Source organism: Engystomops pustulosus, chromosome 7 (assembly GCF_040894005.1).
Source record: "Engystomops pustulosus chromosome 7, aEngPut4.maternal, whole genome shotgun sequence".
NCBI lineage: Eukaryota > Metazoa > Chordata > Amphibia > Anura > Leptodactylidae > Engystomops > Engystomops pustulosus.
In genome coordinates, this window is record NC_092417.1 from 49,657,248 (window position 1) to 49,670,825 (window position 13,578).

The window sequence follows — 13,578 nt, forward strand, 5'->3', positions numbered from 1 at the left end:
TTCTATAAAGCCATAAACTCATTTAATGCATCCATCAAACTGAAAAGAATATCCAGAAATGTATATAGATTAAAACATAAAAGTGTGACTTGTGCTTACCTGTAATACAAATTTTTGATCTATGTACTTTTTGGCAATACTGGGCTGAAATTCTTGGCTTTCCAAAAATCGTATGAAAAATTCATATACAAGCTGGAAGAAAACATAGGATAAAAGTAAGTGGGATGTCACTTGTCTTTAGGCTGTTCTTGACATTACTAGGCGCGAGGATGACCCACGTTCTAGACATAGGTTCACCACACATGGGCAAACCATAAGAAAATTATGAACTATCAATAGGCACCAATATGCCTCAAAACCAACAAAAGAAAAGTAGATATATTTTCTTTTTTTGGTCATGAGGTTTGGCTTCTCTATTTCCCAGAATTTCCATAAATGGAGACACAATGACAGACATGTATTCACCACTCTACGTGAGTGACAAGCTCTCCGCTTGTGTATGAGACTTATACAGTTTAGATTTAAGACTGGGGCCGTACAAGGAGCTTTTCTGCAGCCGAATACATAGTGGGAGTGGAAGCTCCAGTTCTATTTTTACCTTACACTAGAACCTGACAAACCACTATGCGAGCAATGCATCTCGCTGTGTATTTATATGCGATAGACCGTGCGGGAAAGACATACCTGTAAGTGTGGCCACGATGCCTCCAGGGTGGGTTCATCTTCTTCAGGATCAAACTCGTTGCTGTCGCTTGGAGGAAGGGTCCTAAATATATTGCAAGATACCTAGAACATGAGCAGATCAGTACAATGTCAATGTCAATCTAGGGGGAGCGGCACTTCCTACCGTTCTCTATTACAGAACTCACTGAACTTGTGTGACAAATACATATGTATACATGTATACAAATACATAGGATGCTGCATACAAAACAACTAATAAACAAACCCTAGAAATGGGTTTGCACAAGGTCTAATGATTCTGGATGGAAAAAAAATCACCAGGCATCTGCATGTCGTGTCCTATATTACATACAGCACCAAACGCTAGCGTTAGCAGGCAGGGAAAAGAAAGCGGAAGTGAGGAGAGTTCAAAAAACACGTGTTTGACGTTTGTCGTTTTCTTTTAAATGTATTCATTTTGGGACTCAGTTTAGAAGGCTGGGATTTAATTAATCCAGGGGATTACGAGGTCTCATTTGGGTCCCCAATCAAATAGTTCAGTATAGGGGGTTTATAAGTGCTCGCTTTAAATAGATTGCCCAGTTTTGGCAAATAACCAACATTCTGTACAATGAAAAGTTATACAATTTTCCAATATACTTACTGTATCCGCTCCTTGCCATTTTCTAGATCTCTGCTTGCTGAAATTCTATAGGAACCTCATTTACTTCCAGTGGATAGAAATCTGTCCCTGATCATGTGATGTCACACGGATGCACATCTCGTTATATGATCATAGCTATATAAATCAGAGCTGTGTGAGCCATGCACCTGTGTGACATCAGAGGAAACAATGACAGCAAGCAGAGATCAAGGAAGACAGGACGGTAAGTATAAGGGGAGAAAAAAAAGCCAAAACAGGTCACACTAATTGGGATACTGGGTATATTGGGCGCTTGATCATTCCAAGCCCTTCCTCAGCTCTGAATATTTCACAAGTGCAACACAATAATGATGGACTGACATCAATGCAGCGAGGATGAAAACCTCTTCGCTAATTGCCTGGAAGTTTTGATCTTTTTAGCCATATCCCCATCTTCTCCAATAATATTTTTTTGAGAAATGCTCGTGTCTCCAGTCTTAAACTACTTTGGTATCTAGGAGTTAAACCATCCAGGATCCGTATTAGTTTCACTCCTTATTGTGCAAAAAAACGGCAAAGTCCATATTGTTTCAGTGTTAATAATTACACGGCACAATACAAAAAAGTATTAAAAGTAACTGTAAAAGTAAAGCAAACACAAGGGGATCTAAGAAAGCTCATATTATTTGCACATCTTGTATGCGTATAAAGAGTCTGCGGCTCCGAAGTCTGAAATAGCTTTCAAGGACCTGACAGATGACATACAGTTTTACAGTAGATTGAGATTGGGGAGTACAAAAACAGTCACACAGAGTCAAACTTTTTTTTTGTACAGAATCTGAAAGGAGAATGTACATCAAAGCAAATTTAATGGACATCTACCATCGGACAACATGATGGTAGAGGGTTATACTTGTCTCATCGTCCCATCCAGATCACCAATAACCATTTTTTATCCCTTAGAATGGCCCGATTTTATAGAAAAATGGTTTATAAGCCAAGATGAGATGTTCTGGACTACTGGAATCAGTAGTCCAGTGTGGGTACACGAGCAGAATCGCCATATCTGGGCATTAAGGGTCCTATAATCTAGCTGCTTCTGCACACACATCCCCCTCCCCTCTGCATAGACTTCATGTAATCTCGCACCTCAGTGACTGTTCTTTTGCTAGCAAGTCAGAATTTAGCAACAATTTTGAAAATGGAAGCAGAACAGGAAAAGAACAGCGCAGAATATATATATATATATATATATATATATATATATATATATATATATATATATATATATATTTTTTTTTTTAAATATAAATCATTTTGTGGGTTTCCTCCCACACTCCAAAACATACTGGTACAGGGACTGATTTGGTAAGCTCTGTGCGGCGCTGCGTAATTTCTGTCCCTGGTCACGTGATGTTACACCGATGCACAGCTAGTTTTATCACAGAGTAATCAGAGCTGTGTGTTATAACGAACCATGCACCTGTGTGACATCACATGACCATGCAGCGGTGTATATCCACAGGAAGTGAACAAGGAGGTTTACCTTTGAATGACAGCAAGCAGAGAGCTAGAGAACCGCCAGGAATTGATACAGAAACCCTAGTAAAAAAAATAGTCTAACTTTTCATTACACAAATAATGACATTTATTTGCTGAAAGTGGACAACCCCTTTTAAGGAGATGGTAAATAATAGTAACTCACTGATCTAATTTTATGTAATAGACACTGCTCGTTTGATACATCTGGTAGGGTAAAGCCATTTGCAGTATTTCGGAGTATTCACGTATGTGTTGAGTGAGCGGACACGCTAGTTGTATGAGCTTTGATCAATGGATGTTAAACAGACGGATCCTGTGCAGGGAACGAGGCTCATATGCTCCATATAGAGAACTGGTGGAGTGGTCTGCTAGATCCCAGCGCTCCCTTCCTTTTAACTCTTGATGAGTTTATCATCCTGTACTTTGAAGGAGGAAGCAGCGTGTGTTTATAATTAAATCCCGACTTCCCTTCTGTGTGTGAGAGGGAGGGGTGTAGTGCCCGGGATCATAACCACCGCAAGCAACCAGCATAGAGAACTATTAGTGTGATGTATTGGATGTGTTTGCAGTTATTTTGCCATCTGATAAAAAGTAAAAAAAAAAAAAACTGTGGTGGGACCCACAAAACTCCATATGCAGGGTCATCAGGACAGCTGATCCAGGGTCCTGACACCCCTGCTGATAGAAGATTAGGACACAATTCTGGTAATAACAGTGCTGTACATAGCATAGTGGCTCCGCTTGGTATTGCAGACCAGCAAGAGATTTTCACAGACTGTAAGCTCTTGTGTCACCCCCTCATCCTCATAGACTGTAAGCTCTTGCGAGCAGGGCCCCCACTCCTACTGTTCCATATGACTGTATGTACTCTGTAATGTAATATTATATTTCTATATGTCCCCTCTGACTTGTAAAACGCTATAGAATTTGATGGCGCTATATAAAGATTATTATTATCAGTCCAATTAACTTTTAAGGAACAGACATGCAAACAAATCTGGTGTTTCACAAGTGCTGCAAAAAAAAAAAAAAAAAAAAAATTATATATATATATATATATATATATATATATATATATATATATATATATATATATAATAAATTATATCGGCAAAGAGGGTAGGTTTCAAAAACCACAGACCTGAGTGGAGCGCAACTCTACCAAATTGTACAAAGAACCACAAACAGATCGTAGGGCACTGGCATGGTGATATGGAAATTCAGTCGGATTGCTAGACCTTTTTCCTCAGAGAGCCGTAGGGGTCTGAATGCAGTGTCTATGAAATACACTACATTACACATGGATAACAAAGCCTACAAAAAACATAAGGATCCCCAGGTTGAGATGACCATAATAGAGGTCTATGTGCATAGATTTAATTGCTGGAAGTCGGACATGTTGTGTTCCAACATAGGACCCCCTGGGAGGTGAGCACATTTCTCCTATGAATTACTAGTAATTATACAAAACACATGTATGGATGTAAAGGGTTAAGTGGAAAATACCAATTATCCTTGTACCACAGTGCACTTGGAAGCCAAGGATAACACTTTGATAGGTTAATAGCCGCCCACAATCCCAGTGGTTACTAGGTACCAGCACAATACAGTATACCTACGAGGAAAAGATATAACATGTTTGTGCTTTTTACTGTTTATTACATTTTAAATCAGTTTTAAAGAAAGTGGGGTGATATGAATATAATTCTTTTTACAATTTTGTTTATGACCCTCTAGGGTTCGTTAACCCTACATGATCCATTCATTTCAACCATATACTGCAATACTACTGTATATGTAGTATACATGTTTATGACATTTTTCACAGTATTCATTACAATGGGCTCATTGTAACGCAACTACAGATACCGAGGCCATCATGGCAACAGATCGCCGCTCCACAGGGACATCACAGGGAGCGGTGATCGTAACAAATATGGGGGTGCCCACTCGCCGCAGTCTTTTAAATGCCGCAGTAGCATTGGAAGGCTTAATACTCGCGATTGGTGCTAGTACCACTCGTGGATATTATTAACAATGAGCCCTCTTCATACAGCCTCAGCACCTCTGTGCCGTGTACTGCGCAGAGCTTGAAGGGGTTAAGAACATCCATATCTCCAGACTGAGGAAAATATAAAAGGTTTTTTTTATTGTGACCACAGAAAGATATAATATAGGTCGATTTGGGACACTAAGCCACTGGTCCATATGGGAGGTTTAATATCACACTGACATCTTTCCGCTGGTGATCCCGACATGTTGCCAGATTAGAATATTGATACCCCTTACAATTAGCCATGACTAGCTGCTAGGGCAACATCCAGGAATATGTCCAGGTTGCATGCCCAAACCAAGGAATAGAAGCAAAAACTTGGATGAACAGCAAATGCTAAATATTGATGCTCCTGGCAACTATCCATGGCTACGCTTGACTCAGAGGGACATTCTGGCCAATCACAGCCATGGCTAGTTGCTAGTGCAGTATCCAACAATAGGTCCAGCTCATGTGGCCAAACCCCAAACCAGAGCGCAAACATTGGGTCCGCTCATCTCTACTTACGGACCCATTTTCATGGTCCGATTCAACATATGTATTGAATGCGTCTCTGAAAACCATGGACAGGTTAATTCAGGCAACAGATGAGAGAATCTGTCATGTTCATATGCAGGTATCTTATATGTGGATTCTAATGCTGTAGATTAGTTACAGAAATTTCAGATGAAAGATGAAGGGAACAGTGTGAATTTATCTTTAGATTGTAAGCCTGCAGTCAAAGGTCACACACCAACCCTTTATTATGGAAGCCACCTACATGTGGTTACAAGTCAGCTCCTAGATGGAGTAATGGAGAAGGGTCATCAACACTAAGCAAAGGGATAGGACTCACCATTCTTACTACTTCCGGATAAGTCTGTTCTGTGAGGCAGCCCCTGCTTATTGTGATGTAGTCGACCAGCTCGTTCAGAGTAGACCTTTTATATTCCTTCATTTTAAGATCAGACAGTGTATCCATGAAATCAAATATGACACAGCACTGCTGAAGCTTCTTGAGGAACAGTTCCGGCTGCTCTGTGTTCGTGGCGTCTGGAAAAATAAAATACAGACTATTAGGATCTCAAAACTGCATGTATAAATATATGAAAAATAATATCCACAGCATTCAAGTTACACATTCATGTGTTAAAAAATCTAGTATCAAAACCAAGAATGATGAACCAGGGACACTTGGGCGCCTTGCACATGAACGTTTTAATGCGGCTGTGTGCTATCCGTACTGTACAGTTTCAGTATGAGTAGCATATGGCCACATTCATGATAATGGAAAATTCGGCCATCCATTTAAATGACCGTATTGCCCACCTAACCTGCCATCAATGGCCCAGCTGCATGGCTACTTCAGCCAGTAGTATGCTAGTCCTGGGTACTCTGTAGCATCTGTTCACGTGTAAGGAGCCTTACTCCCAGATGAAGAAATTGTGACTGCAGGTTTTTTTTGTTTGTTTTTTAGTTGTGATCCATGTCCCCCTTCCTTCTAAAATCAGCGCCTCAAATTATGCCAATGAGGCTGAAGGACTGTGAGGGCGTTACCAGAGCACCTCCATGCTGTACCTTCACAGGCTGCTACACTGTGCAGGAGCACCCACCCGCTGCAGTGAGATTAAATCAAGAGGGAGACAGTGTAGCACCCTGTGAAGCTGCAGCACAGTTGGTGACAACCCTCCCCAAGCCCTGCGGGTTCATTAGTATAAGTTTAAAAGTTCATGGTGCCTGGATCTACAAGTAAGTGTCCCTGGTTTATCACATTTCTTTTTTAAGGCAATTTCCTTTAAACTAGAGGATTTAAGAGATTTTAATGACCACAGGAACACATCTTTTCTATTAAAAAAAGAGAGTCACAGTTCTAAGAGGATGCCCGCTCTCCTGACATAAACGCCTTCATAAATGTCTATTTCAATTGGCAGCTCCTCAGCTATTCCTCCTGGAAATGAATGATTTTTGACACACTGCCGGCACAATTCCTCTTGTCAGTAGGGTATGTCCCAACACAGTCTGACACTCAGCCCTGGCCTCCCTTCAGTCAGCAATATATTCACTGAGCTAAATGTGGACTAAAAATACAGCTACCCATGTTATAGTCCAGTGATATTTAAAGGGAATAGCAACCTTTGCATACAATGGGGCAGATATACAAGGAACCTACCTAAAGGGATTGTCCACTTTAAGCAAATAATTGGTACAGTTTGTGTAATGAAAAGTTATACAGTTTCCCAATATACTTCTATATCAACAGTTCCCAACAGTTTTCTAGAGCTCTGCTTGCTGTCCTTCTATAAGCAGCTTCTAGATTTACTTCCCATGGATAGATATATGTCCCTGGTCTTGTGATGGTCACACAGTTGCATGAGCCAATAATCACCACAGAGTGTAATAGGAGCGGAGTGATAACGAGATTTCTATAGCAGGACAGCAAGCAGAGATCTAGAAAACAGTGAGGAATTGATACAGAAATCATCTTTACACAAACAATATCAATTATTTGCTAAAAGTGGACAACCCCTTTAAAGTTAAACAGTAAAAAACTTCAGATCAAAGTAGTTGATAAATCACTATTAGGCCACATGCACACGTACATGTGCAGTTTGTGGGCTGCTACAGAACTGTGGTCCCTAGATTGAGGTCAGTCTGTCATAAACATGTGAAGCTGACAACAGAAAAACTATGAGGCCACAAGCTTGGGCAGGAATAGGACCTGCTTTATCTTCTAAACCCTGGACAATCAGTTTACACACAAAGCATGGAATCCACGGCTGTGTGTATGGGGACGAGTGCCAGCCACGGAAACAACAGCTAGCACATGGCCCCTAGCAACCTTCGTGTGAATGAGGCCATAGACCAGTGATGGCGAACCTTTTAGTGGCAGAGTGCCCAAACTGCAACCCAAAACCCCCCTTATTTATTGCGGGGTGCCAACCAAAAATTAAAGCAGTAACTTATTGCTCCCTGTTCTTCAACAATGTTCGATCATATTGGCCTCCTGAGGACAAGATGGAAACTTTGCATAATTTTAGCTTCTTTCCAGTGTCCTTCTGTACACAGAGAATTGTTGGGCCAGCAGAAGGTCCTCCAAAGATAATTCGGTCCTGTCTTCTCATTCTCCCTCTTCCTACATTCCCAAGTAACGAAGTATCACTTAAATATATAACTGAAAGCAGCATCGTTTAAGTTGCAGGAAGATTCTTTGAGTCCTGTCTGGTGTGCTTGGGTGATGGCCCGGGTGCCCACAGAAAGGGCTCTGAGTGCCGCCTCTGGCACCCGTGCCATAGGTTCGCCACCACTGCCATAGACCATCTCCTCCTCCTACTATTAGTACCGTATATACTCAAGTATAAGCCGACCCAAGTATAAGCAGAGACCCCCAATTTTAAGGCAAAAAATCTGGAAAAACCTATTGACTCGAGTATAAGCCGAGGGTAAGAAACGCATTGGTCACAGCCCCTTGTAGTCTATAGCCAGCCAGGCCGCCCCTTGTAGTCTATAGCCAGCCAGGCCGCCCCTTGTAGTCTATAGCCAGCCAGGCCGCCCCTTGTAGTCTATAGCCAGCCAGGCCGCCCCTTGTAGTCTATAGCCAGCCAGGCCGCCCCTTGTAGTCTATAGCCAGCCAGGCCGCCCCTTGTAGTCTATAGCCAGCCAGGCCGCCCCTTGTAGTCTATAGCCAGCCAGGCCGCCCCTTGTAGTCTATAGCCAGCCAGGCCGCCCCTTGTAGTCTATAGCCAGCCAGGCCGCCCCTTGTAGTCTATAGCCAGCCAGGCCGCCCCTTGTAGTCTATAGCCAGCCAGGCCGCCCCTTGTAGTCTAAGCCCAGTTTTTCAGCACAAAAAATGTCCCTCCCCCCAGCAGGTCCCTTTTTCTATACATCGATGCTCCCGCATTGGCTCCGTGTTCCCGTGCGGTCCGGCGCAGGCATCGTGCCGTCAGCTACCTGCGCTGGACCACACGGGAACAAGGAACCAATGCGGGAGCATCGATGTATAGAAAAAGGGACCTGTGCTGAAAAACTGGGCTTATACTCAAGTATATACAGTATCTTTTCTATGTCTGAAAATATAATTCTAAAATCTGGAAAGTGACCACAAAATCTGACTACACAAGAACTGTTTTTAGTTACCATGGAGACACATGGTCCTGACTAGGAGCTGAAAGAAATAAAAATTCTTAAAATCACAACCAATTGCACATTTGCTTCAGGTCTGACCATTACACACAATGTGAAAGAGCAGCTGTCATGCTGGGTTCCTGCGGTCGCTATGAACTATTGTATTATGTTGTATAAATGATTTATTAGATGACCTCCACATGGGGCTGTGTTATGTGATCAGTAATACAAGTGAAGCTGATGCACACAGGCAGATCCGGTTACCAGCCTTGTTAATAAATAACATTATCATCACTCCCACAATACAGACCTATTGTTGGTACATATAATTACTTAGCAACTTGGAAAGCCTATCAATACTGGTAATAAAAGAGAGCATTTAATGTGTCCGTCACGGCAGGGATGTGCAGGGGAGCAGTCGAGGAATCATTAATCCCACGTGCACTCAGCAAGTTTAGACAGAATAACGTCAAGGGTCTCGGGAGGGAATTGAGCAAGATTTCCAAAAACAAAGATGTGCTCTGACAATTTTGCCATTGAGATATGGGCTGCCAATACAAGGCCCTGCTGTATACCACAGGAAAGCTCAGCAGGGATATGTGACATTCAGCCTCCAAGTTGGATTAAAATCTGTTTTGAGAGTCGGACTGGCATCTATATTATGATCCCTAACCAACTCCTCCAACATGGGAGAGCAAGTGCACACACCACTACCATATTCAATAGCCACTAGGCTTCAAGAACATGTCCACAGCTACTTTATTGATCAGGCTACACAGCACTTGCTTGTAGTCTGTGACCAAGGAGACACACAGCTCTGCCTATGAGCTGCATACAGAGAATGCACAGAGATTATTCATCATTTGCAACATAACTTCATTTTATTACGTCAAGAGTTGCAAAAACAGATATAAAATGTTAGAGTGATAAAACATGAATTGGGTATTCAGGATATAATCCATGGACCAAATAGGTCTACTCATGTCATGTTTGTGGCCTGGGCAGTCCGAGTTTAAAAAACGCACCAAGAACACTTTGTGACAGCAGCCTGAGAAAGGGTAAATGGAAATGTATAAAGGATAGTCTTTTGCCCACATTTGTCTCGAGGGGTGGGATTAGATAGCCATATGCCACATATCATACTACCTTGACTGGATGACTTTGCCAGCAGAGAAGCAGAAACCCTATGATTTTAAAAGGAAATTAATATTAAAATCCAATGCAAATACTAGTTATCCTTTTCCTTTCACTCATTAAACAGTGATATAAATGAGGAAAAGGCTTACGCAGGATCAGCCCTGCTAGTAATTGGGTCGGTAACAGTGTTTGCCGTGCTTCTACATTCGGACAGAGTCCTGATCTGTGGAAATATTTATAACAAACGCTGCTCAAAACGCTTCAAAAAGGAAGGAAGCGTGGCACTGTCTGACAACACACATCCTGAGCAGAGCTGGAGGCCGCACTCTAGACTGATGCATCTGAGCTCTGCATGTAGTGCAAACCTTAAAACATGTGAAATATACATTTATCTAAGGTTACTTACATTCACATGCCGGTATGCCTGCTTGGCGGGTATACCACCATGCGCTGGAGAGGAGAAGGAGGCGACCCCTCCATAGAAAACAGTGGCGCACGGCCATAGCATGCTCTAGCTTTTCCCGGTGTACGGCGTGGAAAAGTGCCACGTGTGGCACCGTTCCTCCACTAGGACGCCATTGCAGTCTACGGGCACGTATATGCGGCCACAAATTAGCCCCTGCATATACATCCCCACAGACTGGTGTGTAAATGAGCCCTTCGGTTTTTCAAGTATTTGCATCTTCCCGTTGCCAGTTTTAAGGTCACATGGTGCCGCCCCAGTGTCAGTACATTTAAATATAAGAGATAGGATTTTAGAAGGAAGGAGGGCATGGATAACACCAGTCACGGTGCCTGGATCTATGAGTAAGTGTCCCTGGTTTAAAAAGGTAGATTTCTTTCTATTCTTAGCTTTTTCAAAAGGGTCTTATCTTCAGTGATCAGAGGGATACACTTCCAGCAAGGATGGATCATCGGATTGAAGAGGCCTCAGTACTTCAATTAGAATTACAGATTCTTCATTAGATGTCAAATATAGCACCAAGCATCGCAAAGTGGCCGTGCCTGGTACTGCAGCTTGCTTTGTAATTAACTCGTTTATAGTACACTACAGGAATGGAGGTAATTGGGAAAAAAAAAAAAAAAAAACAAACAAAAATCTTTCGGTTTTCAGCAGACAGCTTGGCGGGTTTCTAATTGAAAACTGTAGTACAAACAGCAACAGAGGTAAGAATCGCAGCCACCTGCCTCACAACACTAGCGCCAGACAAAACAACGCGTACACAAACCCCTAAATGTTTGAAAACACTAGAAAATATGTCACATAAACCTATTACCTGCAGGTTTTTATGGGAATGAATGGAGAAGCCGGCTGTCATGTTCAATAACACTGTACAGACGCCTATGTGCAGTCACACAAGGTTGGGTAGGTGTAAAGCATCGATCCTTAGTAACCACTAACAATGAGAACTGGTGGGAGAGCGCTACAAACAAGACATAGCCTCAGCTGGGAGGAAACTTGTGAGCCATGGAAGATAAACGTATAGTCTATTATTCAACGTTACTAGAATGCATTGTACCCTACTCACGTGCCTCAGAGAAATTATTATACAGATTCTGGAACATTTCCCTAGAAGATTTGAATCACACAGCCAATGTAAAAGGGTTGTGAAAGGGAATAACACTCTCAGACTGCCGAGACCCCACTGACCAAGACAACGGCATTCCCTTTCTCACCGATTGATGCTGGGGCAGGTCAAGCATGTGTCCTACCACTCCATGGTAGGTGATCATATAATTGTTAACCACAATCCTGCTAAGGAATACTGAAAATCCTATGGATAGGCCATCAGTATTCTAGTTTTTGTCCTTCCAGATTCATCCAGAACTACCCAAGCCTCTAGATAGAGGATGGAGTTTTTCATCTGAGGACAGCCAAATCCTGTGATGACTAGGGGTAAGGCAGTGGGTTGTGTTAGAGCAGACAGCCTGGTGGTCTCCACTTGACGCCCAAATAGCCTATCACTCACCAAAATAACAGCGCTGATTGCTAAAGAACAGCAGAGATTTGAGGAAAAAATATTAAAGTGCCCCAGAATAAGTTGGGATGCACCTATTAACCCCTTTATGACAATAAATAGGCTAGATACATCCTATTTGTACATACCCAGTACAGATAGCACATGTATAGAAGTAATGACAGCGGCCAACTGCACATCTTCAGAATCCTGGCACTTAGAAACACATATTGCTGATGTCTCCACTGTAATAGGATATCTGGGTTGAGGCTACATGTACACTGCCGTTGCCCGCCGTATCGTAGCACGACGGGCACACGGCAGCGCGCAGGGAGAGGAGGAGGAGGTGAGCGCTGCTCACCCATGCCCCTCTCCATAGGGATACGGTGCCGTATGCCGTTAAAAGATAGGACATGTCCTATCTTTTCACAGGGTATGGAGTGGTACGGTGCCGCACATGCCATGAGCCCATAGAAGTGTATGGGGACGTTTATCAGCCGTATATATACGTCGTCTGTATATACGTCCCCCATACGTGTGTGTGAATGTAGCCTGAGATCTAGGAGCCAAAGATCCAGAGATCCAAGTTTATCCAAGTTGCAGACAAAAGGTGATTTTATTTATTTACAGCTTGTCACTCCTGACTTCCCAAATACAGTGGATCTCAATTTCTTTGACACCTGAAAACACAATTCTGATATCATATTAAAGATGAGATTTTCCTTTTTAATATGACCATATGACTAGTGACATGGTTCTGAAGATGTAACTGTTTGAAGTGTGCCCCCCTCCAGCCCAGCCTGTCAGCAGAAGGAGCTGCAGGGAGACACATTACAGTTTGGGAAAAAAAGGTACATGCATCCTCTGCATCTGTGGTTCAGCCCGAGGAAGTGAGCTGGATTGAAGTTGTACATATTTTTAAAGGAAATGTACTACTTGCCCCAGGTTTTTAGGTAATCTGAATTAAATGCCGATATTATGATCATGAAATAGGATCTTGTCCCAAGTAATGATAAAATCTGCGAATACAGAGAGACGATTGGCTCTGTTGGCTTATAATTATTTACGCTTCCATCAATTATTCCAAGCTCTTCCTGAGACTGAGAAGTTAGGGAGAAGGAGGGAACAAGCGCCAGTAGAGGCGTGAATAATTATAAGCCAACATAGTGCTCACAGCTTGGATGACGCCTGCGGGAGTGTCCAAGTTTAATTTACATATTTTTATAAAATCAATTATTGCAAAGATATCGTCATTTAAAGAAGAGTAGAAGGGCTAAGGGTTAAAGGTAATAAAAGTTTTTTTAGGTAACATTTTTTTTTAATCCGCATAAAATAATTATAATTGAGCATTAAAAAAAGGCAGTAAAACATCAGCTACATAAGGTATATTGTTTTCTCTATAAGTAAATCCATGCTCTAAGGTTTCATTGTCCTCACAAAACTGGGTTAGCCGGTCCATGAACAAGAAAAGGTTTTATTCT

At 42.2% G+C, this 13,578-nt stretch overlaps 1 protein-coding gene across 4 annotated transcripts in view; it reads right to left on the bottom strand.

Moving 5' to 3' along the window:
* Positions 1–13,578, bottom strand: part of PPP2R5E (protein phosphatase 2 regulatory subunit B'epsilon) — a 57,935-nt gene that overhangs the window by 26,281 nt on the left and 18,076 nt on the right. For all 4 annotated transcript variants that reach the window (XM_072115844.1, XM_072115843.1, XM_072115845.1 and 1 more), the window contains exons 3-5: positions 5,737–5,933; positions 685–786; positions 100–192 (exon numbers count right to left, since the gene is read on the bottom strand). In XM_072115844.1, coding sequence (XP_071971945.1) covers positions 100–192; positions 685–786; positions 5,737–5,933 — 392 coding nt within the window. The remainder of the gene's footprint in view (positions 1–99; positions 193–684; positions 787–5,736; positions 5,934–13,578) is intronic.